Source organism: Boleophthalmus pectinirostris, unplaced genomic scaffold (assembly GCF_026225935.1).
Source record: "Boleophthalmus pectinirostris isolate CB_2022bp ecotype Guang Dong unplaced genomic scaffold, ASM2622593v1 HiC_scaffold_9, whole genome shotgun sequence".
Classification (NCBI taxonomy): domain Eukaryota; kingdom Metazoa; phylum Chordata; class Actinopteri; order Gobiiformes; family Gobiidae; genus Boleophthalmus; species Boleophthalmus pectinirostris.
This window is the reverse complement of record NW_026571541.1, coordinates 14599251-14617843: the sequence shown is the minus strand read 5'-3', so window position 1 is coordinate 14617843 and position 18593 is coordinate 14599251. Positions and strand designations below refer to the sequence as shown.

General features: G+C 37.8%; 3 protein-coding genes across 3 annotated transcripts; all 3 read right to left on the bottom strand.

The window, feature by feature from the left end:
• Positions 1–2120: 2120 nt before the first annotated feature.
• Positions 2121–6471, bottom strand: LOC110163769 (cytochrome P450 2F3-like). The gene is made up of 9 exons (XM_020928780.2): positions 6258–6471; positions 5874–6036; positions 5424–5573; positions 4610–4770; positions 3894–4070; positions 3684–3822; positions 3107–3294; positions 2884–3025; positions 2121–2788 (listed from the first exon to the last, which is right to left on the bottom strand). The coding sequence occupies exons 1-9, from the start codon at positions 6426–6428 to the stop codon at positions 2604–2606; spliced, it is 1476 nt and encodes a 491-aa protein (XP_020784439.2). The 5' UTR covers positions 6429–6471; the 3' UTR covers positions 2121–2603.
• A 498-nt stretch (positions 6472–6969) lies between these two features.
• On the bottom strand, positions 6970–9819 carry LOC110163613 (cytochrome P450 2A4-like). The gene is made up of 9 exons (XM_020928607.2): positions 9618–9819; positions 9377–9539; positions 9147–9296; positions 8589–8749; positions 8342–8518; positions 7964–8105; positions 7701–7888; positions 7456–7597; positions 6970–7372 (listed from the first exon to the last, which is right to left on the bottom strand). The coding sequence occupies exons 1-9, from the start codon at positions 9780–9782 to the stop codon at positions 7191–7193; spliced, it is 1470 nt and encodes a 489-aa protein (XP_020784266.2). The 5' UTR covers positions 9783–9819; the 3' UTR covers positions 6970–7190.
• A 2375-nt stretch (positions 9820–12194) lies between these two features.
• On the bottom strand, positions 12195–15212 carry si:ch1073-83n3.2 (uncharacterized). Its single transcript, XM_020928763.2, has 5 exons — positions 15173–15212; positions 14211–14469; positions 14040–14073; positions 13767–13947; positions 12195–13368 (listed from the first exon to the last, which is right to left on the bottom strand). Exons 1-5 carry the CDS (start codon positions 15210–15212, stop codon positions 13010–13012), a joined length of 873 nt encoding a protein of 290 aa, XP_020784422.2. The 3' UTR covers positions 12195–13009.
• Between the last annotated feature and the right edge of the window lie 3381 nt (positions 15213–18593).

Here is an 18593-nt window from a genome sequence, read left to right as displayed (position 1 = left end):
GTTTACGGTAGTAATGGGAGTAAGTGTAGCTAAACATGTTTTGTTTGAACGCAAGGATATTGAATTTCTTTAAAACTCGTCTTTGTTGTTTTAGCATAAAATTTATATTTACAATGATATTATCAGCAATATTTTAATTTATACACAGAAGTCAAATGTAGACAATAAAATAAGTGTTATATAAGTGTGTGTGCGTGTGTGTGTGTGTGTGTATATATATATGCATGTATGTGTGTGTGTGTGTGTGTGTGTGTATGTATGTATATATATAATATAATATATTATATATATTTATATATATATATATATATATATATATATATATATATATATATATATATATATATATATATATATATATATATACATAAAAAAAATGTGTTTCTCACCTTCCACGGTGGTAGGTCTCTCTCACCCTCATTCAGCTCGGGTCCTCTACCAGAGGCCTGGGAGCTTGAGAGTTCTGCGCAGTATCTTTGCTGTTCCCAGTACTGCACTTTTCTGGACTGAGATGTCCATTGTTTTTCCCGGTATCTGTTGTAGCCACTCTTCCAGTTTGGGGGTTACAGCCCCGAGTGCTCCGATCACCACAGGCACCACTGATGCCTTTACTTTCCAGGCTCTCTCCAGCTCTTCCTTGAGCCCCTGGTATTTCTCTAGCTTCTCGTGTTCCTTTTTCCTGATATTACCATCGCTTGGTATTGCGATGTCAACCACCACGGCTCTGCTCTGTTTCTTATCCACCACCACTATGTCTGGTTGGTTCGCCATCACCATTCTGTCAGTCTGTATCTGGAAGTCCCACAGGATCTTGGCTCGGTCATTCTCCACAACCTTTGGAGGTGTTTCCCACCTTGATCCTGGGGTTTCCAGCCCGTACTCTGCACAGATGTTTCTGTACACTATGCCCGCCACTTGGTTATGTCGCTCCATGTATGCTTTCCCTGCCAGCATCTTACACCCTGCAGTTATGTGCTGGACTGTCTCAGGAGCCTCTTTGCACAGTCTACACCGTGGGTCTTGTCTGGTGTGGTAGATCTGGGCCTCTATTGCTCGAGTGCCCAGGGCCTGCTCCTGAGCAGCCAGGATCAGTGCCTCTGTGCTGTCCTTCAGACCAGCCCTCTCAAGCCATTGGTAGGATTTCTTGATATCAGCCACTTCAGTTATGCTCCGGTGGTACGCCCCATGTAGGGGTTTGTCCTGCCATGATGGTCCCTCCAGCACCTCTTCCTCTGGACCCCACTGTCTGAGACATTCTCTGAGCACCTCATCTGCCGGGGCCTTGTCCTTGATGTACTCAAGGAGCTTGGATGTTTCATCCTGGACAGTGGTTCCCACACTCACTAGTCCTCGGCCTCCTTCCTTCCGGCCTGCGTATATATATATATATATATATATATATATATATATATATATATATATATATATATATATATATATATATATATATATATATATATATATATATATATATATATATATATATATGGGTCCAGTCAAGCAGTAACGGAGGGAAACAGTGGCAGATTTTTTTTACATTCAAATAGTTCTTATTCAGAAACTAGAGGGACTATTGAAATAAGTAAGGTATTAGAATGTAGGAAAGAGTTAACACTCCAACAGGATAAAGTTAAACCTGCAATATTCTTTTAAGTTGTTGACAAAAAATTAAAAAACTCATGTCGGTAACGGAGGGAATGAAATATGCAGCACTTTTTGGGCAATAAATACAAACAGCGATAACTAGCGGTTCTCACTTACATATCCTTAACAAACTGGTTTGAATATTTGCTTCATATAGTTTTCTACCATATGGTACAAGATTAGGTTGAAAAACCTCTTACTTTTTGAGTAATGAGATTTTTTATTAAGAAAGGTCATGGTAACAGAGGGAAAAGTAACAGAGGGAAAATTGTGCAAGCAAGTAGAAGGTGCATGATTTTGCATAATTTGTCATCTTTTTTCTTCCGAATACTTTAATATTACTTCAAAATGAAAGGTAACTATTTCTATAAAATATGTCAGTCCTTCCAAGCAAATTTGTATCATTTTAAATACTTTTTTTTTTTGAAAATTCATGTACCTTCATCAACAATTCAAAGATCGAATAACACAAGATATAATGAAATACATCAGTTTATTTACATGATTTGCAGGTCTTTGAAATTTGGGAAATAATTTTTGTTCCATGTTGCATACATGGTCTGTTTAAAACGTATGTAACTTTAGAACCAAAAATGGTACAGAAAAAAGGTAAACAGTTTCATAAACTACAGTACATATGCTATCTGTTGAATACATTTTTATATCAGATGCATTAACTTGAATTTTTGGCCTTGCTGTGTACTTCTGTGTATGTATGTATATATAATTTAAAATGTGTCAAAATTGTAAACTGAGTAAGCACAATTATCAAATGTCGCAGGCTGTAATTATTTAAATAGTAACATTTCTGCAAAGATCAAAATATCCTGTTGTACCTGTATTTTAGACATCTAACAACATGTCCAGAAATGCATAAGATTGTATTAGTTTATCAGTTCATATTTCACTCTTCTCTTAAATGTTGATGCTCCTGGATTTTTTTCAAAATCATGTAGCCACTAACACCTTGGTGTTGCAATAATGTTGTATCTACGATACACATTTGCAAAGCTGCTGAATTCTGGAGTCAGTACAATACTGTCCGGTCCTCCAGGGCAACTAAATGTAAAACGCTGCAGTAGTCTCACCAGGAATAAAAAAATCTCCATACGGGCAAGAGACTCCCCAACACAAGCCCTTTTTCCTGAAAAACAAATATAAAAGATAAAAGATTATTTAGATTATGATCCAACTTTTACATTTACATGATCTACTGTATATTGTACTTGTGTGTTTTACCAGCAGAAAAGGGAAGGAAGGCTGGATTTTTCTTGAAGTTGTCGTTTTGGTCTAGAAAGTGTCGAGGGTTGAATAAAAAAGGAGTTGCCCATTGTTTATCCTCTTTAAGAACAGAGTGCAGAACTGCGAAAATCATTGTGCCCTATATTCACAAGACAATATTTTTTATATTTTAATATTCGTACAGTCAATAAACATTTACTCTTTTGAGTGATGAATTGACCTTAGGTATCGTATAGCCCCTAAAGGTGATGTTGTGAAGAGCATAATGTGGAGCTCCTAGAGGTACAAAGTCAATAAAGCGTTGGACTTCATGGAGAACAGCATCTACAAAGGGGAGGGACTTTCTGTCTTCCATAAAAGGAAAACGCTCTTGTCCAATCACACAGTCAATCTCCTTCTGCATTCTCTCTAAAAATGAACACATACAAATAGAGTATAATAATAATATTATTAATAATATCAGTTAGGTCTTTTATTTGTAGCCAATAAAACATCTGTCACTCTACTACATCCACTTACAGAGTAAAGACCTTTTTTTCCTTTAATTAGTTGCTGTTAATCTAGTGGTAGGCTCTGCTCTTGTAGCTGGCAAGTGCTGGTGTTCTTAAGAATAACTGCTTAAATTGATGTACAACTCAGTACTACTTGTTTTGTTGGTTGCATTTTGTAGAATTACTTGTGTTTGCTGCTTGATTAATTGTAAAAGCAATGGGTATTATTACTATTATTTCTTCTGAACAGACATGTCATTCTATTTATAGCCAGGTCATTTCATGATTTTGAGAAATATTGCCTACCTTGTATTTCTGGATACTTGATTAATAGAGTCAAAGCAAATCTTATAGTGGAGCTAGTGCTTTCTGTTCCTGCAGCATACATATTCAGCACAGTGGAGACCAAGTTGTCATAGTGGAACTCAGTGGAAGTACCCTTTTCCTAAAATATACAAAGATACATTTTAGTAGGAATATTTTTTTTGAGTTTATTGATAAGTACGAAAATATAACCTTTATAGCTCTTGTAAGAAAACAGTCGATGTAGTCCCTTGGAGAGTTTGGGGCTAGAGTGTCCTCATGGTCTTTCACCTTCTCAGTTACAAACTCTCTGAGCTCTTCAATACTTTTAAATGCTTTTTGATGTTTCCCAGGTAACCACTCCATCAACCGAGGAAATATGTTGTACAACTGTGGGCAGAATAAAAAGGCTTTCACAATTCAAGCTATAAGTCTTTTGCAGCAACAGTGTCAAAAAAGTTGTCAAACAAAAACTCTTCGTTTGAAAACTCAAGGAAAAAGTACAAATGGATGTAAACAGCACGTTTTCAGGAGCCTGTGATCCATGCAACTGTTCATGGTCCTGTTTAGGTGTTTGATTTTCAACAAAAAAGTGAGAGAGACTAGTGACTGTAATTTAATGTGTGAGAGACAGCACAAATTATCTCAACTATTGTAGTTCTAACTAAACCAGCTCTTTATTACCAGAAAACAAACAGTTAGCATCACACTCCCAGGAAATGTTGATGACATCAGCTGCAAAGTGTCCATAGTGCAATGTATTGAGCTCTGATTGAGTTGAGCATTGAGACATTGTCAGTAGAGTGTCAGCTGTAATTGTTGTACCTTTTTTTTTAAACCATAGAGCACAGGCTACATATATATACAGCTTCCTTAAGTGATCTAATTAAATCATGTTGAAATATGTAGATATAATGACATCATCTTACCGCTGCCCAGGGACTGCTCATCGATGTAATTATTTGAGAAATATTCTGCAGGAGGTGGAGGAAGTGCTTGTCATCATAGGAAAAGCGCTCACCAAAAACCAGGCAGCAGATGACATTGGACACAGAGCAGCTCAGAAAGAAGGTGGGATCAAAAGGTTCACCTGCACAAAATGATAGATGGGGTCAGAAACAGATATGCAGGCTGCTATAAGTGTTGAATGTCTGACTGTAGATCACTATGCTGACTTGGTGGTGATGGAGTGTGAAAACTGTGTGCCACATAATAGATTTATGATTTTTAGATTATTCTATGGTTGTAGCTTTAATTGCTTAGGAGGTGTGGCCATACCTTTTAAAACTACAAAATTGTTTGAAAATTATAAAATGGTAGTTTTTCTTGATCACTTTGCCCTTCATATTTGAGCAACTACAAAAAGAATTTTAGAGCAACACGCCTGACTTAAGAAGATATAAAACATGCGCTGACCAAGTAAAAGTATTTTCAGTCTAACTAATCATTTTCCTCTTGCAATTATTTTATATATTATGTATTTGAAAAAAAAAATCAATTATCATTTTCTGTTATAAATACAGCCAATTGTTTCCCAAATATGAATTCTTTTATACAGTCTATGGAATGAACAAATAAATGAAACCTGTTAAAAGAGAACACAGACACGCATTAATTCATTACCTTTAATGTACAATTGTTGCAATTCTTTATTATTATCATTATTTTTATTAAGTTAATGCAAGACCTAGACAACTTTGTTAGGTTGTATTTATGTATTTATTTTTTAAAAATGTAGCGTACCATTCATTGTTTTGATTCGCTCCACCAGATGTGAGCTCTCCTCTTGGATCCACTGCTCCATTCCTTTGCGCCCCATCCCAAAGTCCCTCAGCGTGCTTAGAGTGAACTGCCTCAGCTGCCTCCAACGTTCTCCATTACTGATCACCAGCCCTTAATAAAACAATAAGGTTGTCCCATCATATGCTTGAAGGTGCACTATGTAACTTTTTGGTTGGAGGGTCTGTCATCTTCTTGCTTCTATGGAAGTGTCACTGCTCTGCTTAAAATGTTCCATTGTATGACATGGCCTGGTAGGGTCTCCATGATGATAGAAAGGTTTAATGCCATAGTGTGAAATATTCCAGACAAAGTAATAACATCTCCATGGAGAAAAGGAGATGACAGACCCTCCACCAGAAGTTGCTGGTGTATCTATAAGCATATTTAAAATAAGTAGTTCTAGTGTAGTACCATAGCCCCTGGTAATTTTGATTAAGAAAGGCAGTGGTCCTCTCCCGTTGAAGTCATCTGCGTGATCTACAAGAGCCTCCTTCACCGCGTCATATCCGACTAGAAAGACGACGCGCTGCAGTCCAGTGTTCACCATAATAACAGGGCCATAACTCTGACTCAGCTGTAGATAAACAACATGTAAGATTGTGCAAAGGAACTCTTGCCCCGCACTGTCTGCGTTACTTCCACATTTTTAACATTCCTTAGGGAGAGTACTTGGCTGCGGTGAAGTTTAAAAACACAATAACATGTCAATCTTTTCCTGCATTTGCCATAAAATTAACTATTCTCCCTCAGGTCCGCATAAAACGACTCAATACATACGGCAGGCATTACTCTTACCTTAACCACAGATTTGTACGGTGCCCTCCTGTCCAGTTGAAGCAGGTTTCCTAAAAGGGGGAGGCCAGTAGGTCCTGGGGGTAAATGCAACTGTCTGGAGTGTTTTCTACCCAAAAGCCACAGCAGAACAAACACGAGTAATGCCAAAATCACAGAGTCAAAAAATGCCATGATGTTCCTTGCATTACACTATCACTGAAAAATGAAAACTTTGCAGCTGTGATTGCCCAATCTTTGCAGAAGGGGGTGTGGTCTCAAAGTCCCTTTTTTTAATGTTGGGTCTATGTGACATACTTACCGGATTAACTATGTTCCCAATTAAAATGTACTTGGTGGCAAAAGCCATTTTTTGCACAGCAGTAAAAAAATAAATAAAATGTATGTGCTTGACATGTACCCATATCAATAAGTGTATCAAGTCAGGTCCAATCCAGTTTTAGAATTTTGGTCAGCAGAAATGATTACACTTTTATCAGTTTAAAATGAAAATAGGAAAATAGCCAGATATTATATACCACTACATTAATACTATATTATACATTATTATTATTACTATATATAATACTATTATATATAATTATTTATAATTATAATTATTTACTACTACAGTCAACTATTTAGCACTGCTTATATTTACTCTGCATGCTTAATTTTATACTTATTTATAGGGGAATGACTTTACAAAAAAAAAAAAATGGATTTGGGAGGGAAAATTATCAACTTTATTACAATATACACACAATTATCATATTACACACACACACATACACACACACACATATATATATATATATTCACATTTATATCCACATTTTACCTACATATAATTCTACAAAAAGATCCATGTAAAAGGAAAATGTTATTACACAAGTTGAACCTATTGCCTCTCTTTGGTACCATAACATCACTTATTTCATTGCATTATGAATTAGCTCATCGCGTTGTGGCAGTGACCTCATATCTTCGGGGCACATTGCCAAAGCCACTGGTCTCAGGAGTCAAGTTGATGCTGTCAGGACCTCCACTGCATGAGAAGGTGAAGTGCTGCAGCAGAGACACTATAAAGATGAACAACTCCATACGGGCCAGGGACTCCCCAACACACGCCCTCTTCCCTGTGACCAGAGGAACACAGCAAGCATAGAAATCAAATAATATAGATCATACAGACCAATCAACTCTATGCATTAAAGTTTACCTGCAGCAAAAGGCATAAAAGCTGGACTTTTCTTAAAGTTCCCGTTTTGATCCAGAAAGTGCTGAGGGTTAAAGGTGAAGGGAGTGGCCCATTGCTTTTCTCCTTTCAGCACAGAGTGTAGCATTGGAAATATGAAAGTGCCCTGTAACAAATACATACTGTATTATACATTCAAAACCCCATGGTTTAAAGCTTATCCAGAACCATTATAATGTATGTAATTTGTGAAAATGAAGTACATGCACCTTTGGGATTGTATAGCCCCTGAAAGTGATGTCTTTGACTGCATAGTGTGGTAGACTGAAGGGCACCATGTCTAGTGAGCGTTGAACCTCGTGAATAACTGCATCACAGAAGGAAAGGGACGTCCTGTCTTCCATGTTGGGACTACGCTCTCGACCAATCACAGTGTCTATTTCCTCCTGCATTCTCTCTGAATATGACAAAAAAATATCAACACATTATTAAGTGTATGGTTTAAAATGGGCGGTCTGCAATAGATGCATACTCTGAATGTCAGGGTATTTGATGAGAGCGCTCAGAGCATATCTGATGGTAGAGCTGGTGGTCTCTGTTCCTGCTGCAAATAGGTTAAGAACTGTAGACCACAGGTTCTCAAAGTGGAACTCAGTGTTTGAGTTGTTTCTCTCCTGAGGGAAAACAAGTGTGTTAATAAACAATGGATTTAGAGGGCTGAATTTATAAAAAGTTCATATTGATATTCAGAAAGATCTATGACCATGTGACATTTGAAAACAGTCAATGTACTTTATGAGACAAATCAATTTGACTTTTACCTTCAATTTTTATTTTTTATATTTTTATATATATTGTAGAATAGTTTTGGTTACAGCAATCAACTATAAGTATGATTCAAGTCTTTTACCTGATTCATGCGGATGAGAAAGCAGTCGATGAAGTCTCGTGGAGAGCTGGGATCCAGTGTCTTCATGTGCTCTTCAATCTTCTTCCTATTGAACTCTCTCACCTCATTAATTTCTGCAAACTTAGTGTGATGTGGGCCAGGAAGGCGATCCATCAGCCAGGGAAAAATGTTGTAGAGCTGAAGAAAGGTGGTAATAAACATGATTTTCTATAATATTGTATGCATGTAAGATTACTTTTAAACTCACCTGTCCAAAAGGGGTGCTGTTAAATTTTATAAACTTGTTTAAGATCTGCAGTTGTCGAAGGAACTGTTTATCTTCACTGTGAAAGCGTTCTCCAAACACTAGGCAGCAGATCACATTGGAGACAGTTTGACTCAAGATAAATGTGGGATCAAAGCACTTCCCTGAAAAAAAAAGTCTATGATAGAAGAGTCACTCACTTCAAACCAGCAATATTAGACACACATTTTGTTGTCAACTTAGCACTTGCAGTTCATTTTGTTTTTTTGTATTTTTTGTATTTTATATTAATTATTATCATCAGTGAATTATATAAATATTTACTTTGGTCAATTGTGATTGGATAAGGGTTAGATTGAGCACTTCCAAAAAGCTAAAGTTAGTGTTAAGCATGTGTTATTAAATGGACTACCTTGAAAGACAGAAATTTGGGGATCTGGGGCAAGAAGCCTCACAACTCAAGCCTTTAATATTAATTAATAGGCAGAGGTTCCAATTCTGGATGCCTAAGACCCTGGGGCCCAGGGCAACAGACCCCTTTGCCCCCCTCTGTCTATGTACCATTGAATGTGTTGATGCGTGCTATCATGTGCTTGCTCTCCTCCTGGATCCACGATTCCATAGCTTTACGTCCCATGCCGAAGTCTCTCAGAGTGGTCAGAGTGAAGCGTCTGAGTTGTTTCCAGCGCTCACCATTACTGATGCCCAAACCTGAATGAGATGATCAGTACAACATATTACTAGTGCTGAACCCAGGATGGTGGAAAAAACTTAGAATAACCTAAACTTACCATAGCCCCGAGTAGCTTTGTGCAGAAAATGTATAGGAGCTCTACCAGAGAAGTCTTCTCCTTGGTCCACTAGAGCCTCCTTCACTGCATCATAGCCCACAAGAACAACAGCTCTCTGCCAGCCCAGGTATATGGTCATCACAGGACCGTATGTTTTACTGAACTGCAGTTAAAAGCAAGGAGCATGTTAAGTAATGCATGCACAATCATTCCTAAAACATTCAAGTGCATTAAACCTTACCTCCATTATGGATTTATATGGTGCATTTTTGTCCATAAATGGCAGGTTTCCAACAATGGGAAGTGCCAAAGGTCCTGGAGGTAAATTACTGTTGCTTTTCACTCTAAATATCCAAAACAGAACTAGTAGAAGCACGCCAAAGAGTGCTGTTGTGTACAGCTCCATGACTTTTCTCTCAGAGTCTTAGTGACTCTGGCTGGGGCTCTTGTATGTTTTTCTTTGACTGAGAGTTGACAGAAGCACAGCTATAGGCCATGAGTCAACCATGTGACTTTTGTGTTCACCTTTGTGCGCTCTCACCTGATTACTGACTTTGATTGACCCGTAAATCTGGTTGCAACAGACTTGACTAAACATGAACTGTCATCCAAACAACACAACATTATGGCTCAGTTACAATCAATCACACTTTTTCACACATTTTTGTGCTTTTTGACTTTTGTTTCTTGCATAACTTCATTTTTTATGTAAATGGGCAGATTTTTTTGGCAGAGCAATGCATATTTGAGTGTTTTAACATTCTTCCATCAGTGTTTCAAGTTTTCAGTTTCTCAAGCCTATTCTAATTCATTCTAGGAAAAATAATGCCTTTGTAGGCCCTTGAGCCCAAAAATGATCAATTGACTTTGATAATCACTATTTTTCAATCTGCCATTGTACAAGTGTAAAGCATGCAATATCCAAGTGTTAGATATTTTCTATATTTTCTATAACCTCTGGCTTTAAATTAGTGTTCTGGCATATTTTTTAGAGGATGATTTCATTTTACCTATATGGTCAACAATGGAAATGCATATAACTGACTTCCATTATAATCACTAGTTTTTAAGCTGCCCTATACAGCATAAATCATGTAATATCTCATTTCTATTTATTTGCTGAACCCTCTGAATCCTCTGTCTTCAAATTAGTGTTCTGACATAATTTTTGAATGATGAAGTAATTTTTTAACCTGATTAATCAGCTGGCTTCACTTCGTAGAAACCATCTGACCTTGCATTGTTAGAATTCGTTCCCTTGACAGTAGGCGGGTACTTTTTATCATGTAACCAATTGCTGCTATTTGGTAGTCACGTATGTAATGTGCCGCTAACGGGACTAACTGGTATATTAATCTTTTCCCAAATCCCGTAGGAAGATGGGCAATAAAGTCTTTCACCTTGATGAAATTCACCAAATATTCTCCTTATTCCAGCTTTAAATCTTCGATCTTGGGAATTGCTGACAACACTGAATATATGGCTCTTCACTGATTGGCTGGTGCCCAAACTTGCACTTCCGGGGTTTTTGCGAACCATCTAGTGTATTTTGATTCCTGACCTAGTTGCTGGAGGGAAATTAAATTGAGTGGAGGCACTAGGTGGCGCCAGCCTGACTAGTAATTTTTACCTTTTATGGTAAATGGTAGAAACACATTTATTTTTGCACTGGTGGGACATTGGTCCTAGCTCCTCCCCTCAGGGCTCCATGACCTCAGGTGTATGTGACTGGGTGAAAGACAGTATCTGATTTTTACTCCAAGAACAGAGGTACAGTATCAGATACATAGGCATACAGAGTGGTACATATGCAGCAGCAACAACAAAGGTATGAAATATATGATGAAATACAAACTGTCCCAAATGTGGTCAAAAAGTCCTCTACAAATCAAAGGAATCATTATTGTCATGATTAAAAGACTCAGAGAATCATATTTTACAATGATTATAAAAAGAACACATCCATCCATCCATTTTCTTCGACTTATCGGGGGCCAGGGGCAGCAGTCTAAGCAGGGCCTCCCAGACTTCCTTCACCCCAGACACCTCCTCCTCCACTGCACTTCCTCCAGTTCCTTTGAGGAAACCCCAAGGCGTTCCTTGGCCAGCTGAAAGATATAGGCCCTCCAACGTGTCCTGGGTCTTCCCCAGGGCAGTGGACGCACGAAAGAACACATGTTGGTGTAAAACTTTGGTTTCATATATGATGTTTACAGCATGATTTTATATGGGTTTCAATCGGAAAAGTAGCCTTTTGTTTACATTGCGCTAAATATCCAAGAAATTACGTAAACAGCAAAATTTACCTCAGAATATTGCTTTAAAGCCAAAGGGTTCAGATGATGTAAAGAAAGATGGACATGCACACGTTTTAGAAAGTCTTATTACATCAGGTTCAAAAACAGTGATTTGAATGGGTTCCAATGGGCACACATAACTCCCACAATGAGTTTGTTTGACTTTGCAGTGCAAAAAAATAACTGATGCTACTAATCTTTCACATACATCAGTGTTTAACAATCAGCACCAAAAAAAAACAGGTTGCCTCGACTGAATTGAAAAGAATCCACTTTTTGTGATATTTGAACTGTGAAATACAATGACTTTATGACAAAATGTTGAGAAATAAAGGGTTAAACATATTTAAAATACAATTTTTTGTGATTTTTAAGAATGAAATTCATTGACTTGAAACAAAATCTGAAATAAAATGTATGTTTTTCAAGGTATTTTTTCTAGCAATAAACCTAATAAACCTAAACCAAACTCCTCACAGACAAAAGAGTTCATCACGTTTGCATTGCAGTATTGGCAGGATATTTATTTTATTAGCCTATATCATTACAGACATTAGGTCTATTTACAATAGCAACAGTTTAAAATGGCAATGCAACAGACCAAACATTTACATTATATCACAACTAGGTTTGTAATTATAATTATCTACTGCACATTAAATTAACATGACATTATTTACAAAATACTGAGGTGATCAATAGCTTTCAAAGGTGCGTTAATTCATTTATGCATGTGGTTTTATTAAATTATAGCATTAAAATAAAGATTTGCAGTTGTTTGTATTTCTACAGATGTTATTATAACCCAGTCTGTGGGTCTAGCAGATGCTCAGACAAATCGCCTTCAACGCCCTGAGATCTGAGTAGATTTGTTACTTTACAAGCAGCTACAAAACAGAGACACACGTGAAGCAAAACAGTGCTGCAGTAACATTAGGGTTTACAAACCTGCATTTGGGGTTGTATGTGCATGTAACAGCTTAGAGCATGATCTTTGACAAATAAAATTAAAAGTAACCAGTGAAATGAAAATATTGATTGATGTTAACTCCAAAAGTCTAAAATCGACACATACAGTTACAGTGGATGCTTCCCACAAGAGACGGGTTTGGGTTTCATTCGTTAAGAGTGTGTGACTATACAGTGTCCCTGGCTGACCTGAGGCTTTTCTGTGGCTTGGAAATAGTGATACAACACAGACAGACAGTGTTCAAAGACTCAGGGTCATGAATGATTTACCTGAGGAGCAAGGGCACTGTGCCAGGAAGAATATGCTGATTCATTTATTTATGAAAAGACGTACACATAATCACATTTCTGAAAGAAAAAAAAGGAATTAAAAAGCAAATGATCCACAGTCAAATGCATCAAAATCAGAGTCCCCCTCAAAGTCGAAGCTGTTGAGGTGTGGGGAGTCCACATCCTGGCTGCAGGCGTGGAAGGCACCCCCTGTGGACAGCTCAGAAAAGCCCCCAGAGCCACTGGTGATCTCAGGAGGCCGACTGGTTGCGAGGGGGGACGTAGGCGCACAGGAGTTGAGGTATCCCAGAGCTGAGGAGGCAGCGGCCCCCCCCATCAGTAGACACACTGCCCGGACCGCACGTGCATCACTGCTGTTGCCATGACGAAGACAATCTGACACCCGGTGTGGAGGGGCTACAGACACGCTCCTCAAAGGTCGCCGCACTCCATTCACTGGATACAAGTAGATTAACAAACAATGCGTTTGAGTGTTATAGATGAGCAATTAATCAAATTCTGATCAAGACTGAAATTCAGTCATTTCTAACTGTCAGTGAAATTTTATTTTGTCAAATTTTATCAGGAGGTCTACAGTCAGTAAAAGTTTGTTGCTTGGTGCAGAGTTCAGACTTGTGATTAATAAACAAAAGGAGAAAAGAAAACTTTTACATATAAGATTTGGAATGGCACAAATAAAGCACTGGATGAAAGCATTACAGTGCATGCCAGTAATTAACCTTTATTGTCACCAGCTATCAGGTGCCAATGGTGCATATTCATACCAACTGTTTCATTACAATGCACTACATAGGAATGTCATTACACAATTTCAGTTATACAGCATAGACTACCTTGATTTGGCTCTTTAAAGGATCCCCCTCTGTCAGCCATGCGACTCAAGGGTGGGGTGTTGTCACATATTTTGGGGGAGCCTGGATCTTTGTCACTGCAGGAGTCCAGCAGGGAGTCTCTGTCTGAGATACATGGTGTGATACTGCGCTGCCTCTGGAGGCTCATGGGAGACATTACACCCTGTGGATCAAAACAGTGCAGAATAACACTGCAGAGTATTATTATGCAGGGTAAAACTAAAGGGCAGAAGTTATTGGCAGATACAGACTAACCTCTCTCACTTTCCGGATCAAATTGAGCCATAAACTGAAAATATAGAAGAGATTAGTCATTCATGTTTGCCTCTTATCTTCTTACACAAACATGCGTAATACTCAGTGGGGCAAGGGAGACATTTATTTTGGTCACTATGTACCAGATAACAACTGGGGTAAAAGACTTACTTGCAGTCATCAGGATTGTCAGCGAGCAGAAGAAGGAACTTGTTTTGAGGCAGGAGAAGGGCAAAGCAGCAGTCCCTCCTGGCCCCCACGGGTAACTTGGGAAGGTCAAGGATGTCTCTGCCCTCAGCGATGGTCTCACAGTTACTCTGCAGAGAAATTACCTGGTCTGGTGGGGACTCTGAGTCACGGCACACCAGCAGACTGCCCTCTGCTGTCAGCACCAGATACTTCTCCTTCCACTGTTTGAACATGAAGCCTCCTGCAAATGAGAAATAAACAACACTGTATTATAATAATTATTATTATTATTATTATTTCACAAATTTGTGTTTTAACTAAATGCAAACAAACTTTAAGAAAAATGCAGTTAGTTGCCTCTTCAATGAAATATAAGGAAATACAATTTTTTCAAGAATTGTGATAAAAGTGTATTGTCCTAAATATATGTGTGTGTGTGTGTGTGTGTGTGCGCGTGCGTGCGTGTGCGTGTGTATATTATTGGGTTTCAGCTCAATATTTATAATAACAGTATATTGAAAACACATGTTAATGGATGGTGAGGATCAGCTCTCTTTCTCTGAGCAGAGGATTACAGCTGAACAAATGCACACTGAGATGGCTGCAGCCTTTCAGCTTTGGAAAATGGAAACATGCATTGTTTATTCACACACACCCACATTAATCATTTATAATACTATCACTACTACTATTCACAATAGTAACTGGTTACCTCAAATACTTACTAAGTAGAATATATCTGGTTTAAATTCTTTTTACTACAATAAAAACAAACACGCAAAGACATTATTCCAGAGCATATTGCAACAACATATACAAGTTATTTTAAAATGCCTCTTCAAACAAATTTGCAGTAAAATATTGAAATAATATCCCTAAAAATTATGTACATAAAAATTAAATTTCATTATATATGTACATAGAAAATATGAAATGAATCTCACCATATTTTCGGAGGAATCCCCGATGCACTCCTGTGTTCATGTCTGCAGTCCACAGTGCAACAAGCTTAGGAATAATGGAACAACGATGGATTCTGAGATAATGCTGAAAAATAGGCTAGAGAGAGAGGAGAGGGAGAGTGAGGCTATAATCCCTACAATTTGGGCCTGTCTATCTAAGCTGGGTCGGTCACTTGTGCGGCTCTACGGCTCTACAGCGTGTATTGATAGAATAAAAATGTACGGAATTTGCACATGTTCCATTAACCCATATTAACTACAGATGAGATGCCTTTTTGTCAGACAGTTTATCGGGGTTTTTTTCTGCTTGCTGTATTCAAAAGTGTGGTATATCAACAAACATTTTAACTCAATTTCACAGCCACACATCCAGAGATTAAGCATTGTTTATCAAGTCAGAAAGTCCTTATATAATAGTGTAGATCAAGTGGAGTCCCATCACAAGTTCAGATCACACCTTATGAATATAAACACCGGACTCTTGTTACTAAAAACATGGTTGGTTTTACTGTGAAAAATAACACATCATTTATATTTGTAAGATTGAAGTTGTTGAAATGCTTTAATTTTTTTCTATTGAACTTTAATGCAGTAAATCTTTATATATTGTGTATATATCTTTGCCCTGAGACGGCTTCCTAAATAAGTGTTGAATTCCGCCCTGCTCAGACAGATTAAAACGGAGGGATTATTATTCTTGTGCATCTGGACACTTGTTGATGTGGAGGGTTGATATGCCAAACAGGGATTTCATTTGTGCACTCCAAATTATCTTTGTCAAAGATATCAACTATGGCAAGTATTCAATGGGGATTAACTATTGTGTCAGAATGCAATCATTGCACTTCAAATAACATTATGTAACAGACTGAGAATAGACCAGGACAGAGGGCATGCATTCAGAAAAAAAGCATTAATCAAAGTGTCTATATTTATAACACAATTGAGCAACAAAAAAGATTTATATGTGAAAAGGTTTGTATGTGATATATTCTGTTCAATCTGATGTTCAATCTGAATGTATCTAATGTATCTAAATGTAACAATTACTTATTAATACCAATTAGTCACTAGTCCATATATGTCCACATACATGTAATTTAAAAAAATGAAATGATTCAATAATTGCTGGTTTGATCACTTTATATTGTCTCTAGCTCACTGCATTAGTAAATTGTCTTTGAAGTCTTTAATTAAAATTATTTCCGAGAGAATGAAAAACAAGCCCATATGTCACTATACAGCTAAGGCAAATAACAATTTTACAATTGGCTACTCTGTTTTTACCCAGAAATAATGCAAAAGAAACTGGTCATGTGATATAGCTTTAGTGGAATTGCATGTGCATCTCTTACCAGGAGATGGCGACATGCACATTCTTGTAAATCTTCAGTAGTCACGTGTCTTCACAAATCATCTGATGTAGCAACAGGTTGAAGACAGTTTTGTTTGTGTTTGGTACAACCAAGGGTAGAAGCCAAATGGATGACGTAATAAACCAGTGCATCACACTTGTCAGAAATTATGTTTATCATATGTTTGAGAGAACGCCCATATTGTTGTTGTTTTAATCTGTCACACATCCCTTACATAACCACTCATTCTTCACTAGCTTTTTTTTTTTTTTTGCATTGAGCCCCTTTAATCCATTTGGTGTAAAACTCATTAATTCTTAAATGGATCATAGTATAAGTCAGCACTTTGGCTTTCACACAGGTTGATTTAAACATTAAGCTGTGTAGCCTGAGCCCATCCCCCTCATCTCAAAAACTCTAGGAAACATCCTCCTCTTTCCAACTCAGTTCAATCCAGAATATAATGCTTTGGAGCAGAGTAGAGAGGAGGACCCCCTTGGTGACGGCCGCCCCTCTTTCTTGTTTCTTTCTATCTGGGAGCAGTGAGAGTGCTATTGCTCAAGCTCCCATTGAAAAGCCAGTGTATACAATGGGGTCTTTCTCAGTCCTTTTCTGTCTCCATTTAAAAACCCTGGGAACACAACACTGTCCACACATCTACTTCTTAAAGGGCCAGAGAGGCTCAGGTCTGCACAGACAACCTGCACCTCCCATTAATTTCATGGGAACAGGAAAAAACAGGAATGCACACAGCAAATCAATTATGTGTGAATGGTACACTACCTTATTGGCTCTGTGCCTGACAAACTCCGCACAGACTAAACATACGTTACCTTATAGGCCACATCAGACAGAGGGAAAACAAACAGCCATCTGTAAAACAACACATTGAGTTATCTTCCAAATTAAAAGAATTTAACTTAATTTAACAGAAAAAATATGTTTTTCTTTGGATAATGAAGGATCCGGTATCTTTAGATATCTTCACTAGCAGCATCGTAACAAGCTCTACATGCCCATGAACACTAAACAGGAAATAAGGTGACAGCCAAGCAGTTTGCCAAGTGACACTGCCAAAAGAGCCATGCTGAGTAGTGACTGGTCCAAGCTCACATTGGCACACTTTCTTAATACATAGATCTAAATAAGGCACCTAGGAGCAAGTTAGAAATCCCTACAAATACGTAGATGTTACCAAGAGATGGGGCTGGAATGACTGCTCAACTAACAATTTGTGATTTTCAGAGATATCTCTTTATTCTAACCTTTATTTGGTTTGATTAGTCAACAAATGAACTGACAAGTCGGCTACTAAAAGGTTGCCGTATGGTTAACATGTTGATCTTCCAGAAAATTAAACATTCTGACTAAAGAGGCGCTCTAAATATGAAAGTTCTAGTCTGTGCGCATAAAACCAAACAAACAATGATTCAGGGACTGTGAATAACAGGCCAATATCTTCCCCAGTCCATTCTGTAATTTTGGGTGAGCCACAACATTATTCTAACAACCACATAAGCCAACTGCTTCTTCATTGTGCAAATCAACTACTGTTATCTTGCTCTTATTGAACTGGTCAAAGAGGCCCGAAACAAAGCACATTCTTGCCTTGTTTCAGATATTTATGTGAATGTAGGTTTTAAAAGGCCACTTGTTTTTATATAGGATAGGCCTATTAGGTTAGGTCTTTTAACATGTTATTAACCTGCCCATATACAGGCTCACTTGTTTTGTCATCATAATTTTAATTTTTAAGTTACTGGATGGAAAAAGATTTCAAAATGGTGCCTTAAGTATCATAAAATCTTAATATGGGTAAAAGCTGATGTTACTTCTAAAATGTGTAAGCTACTGCCCACGCTATTTGGAGACTCGGTTGATTTGTTGTGGCGGGAAACGTGTCCTTTTTCAGCTTTGTATTTACTGCCCAAAGTGGACGTGCGTAATTAAAAAGCGAATGGGGGATTGTATTGAGACAATCAGCATGCCGCGGGGTTACTCACATCCTCAAAGAAAAGCAGCCACGCTCAGCAGGACCAAGAGGAGGA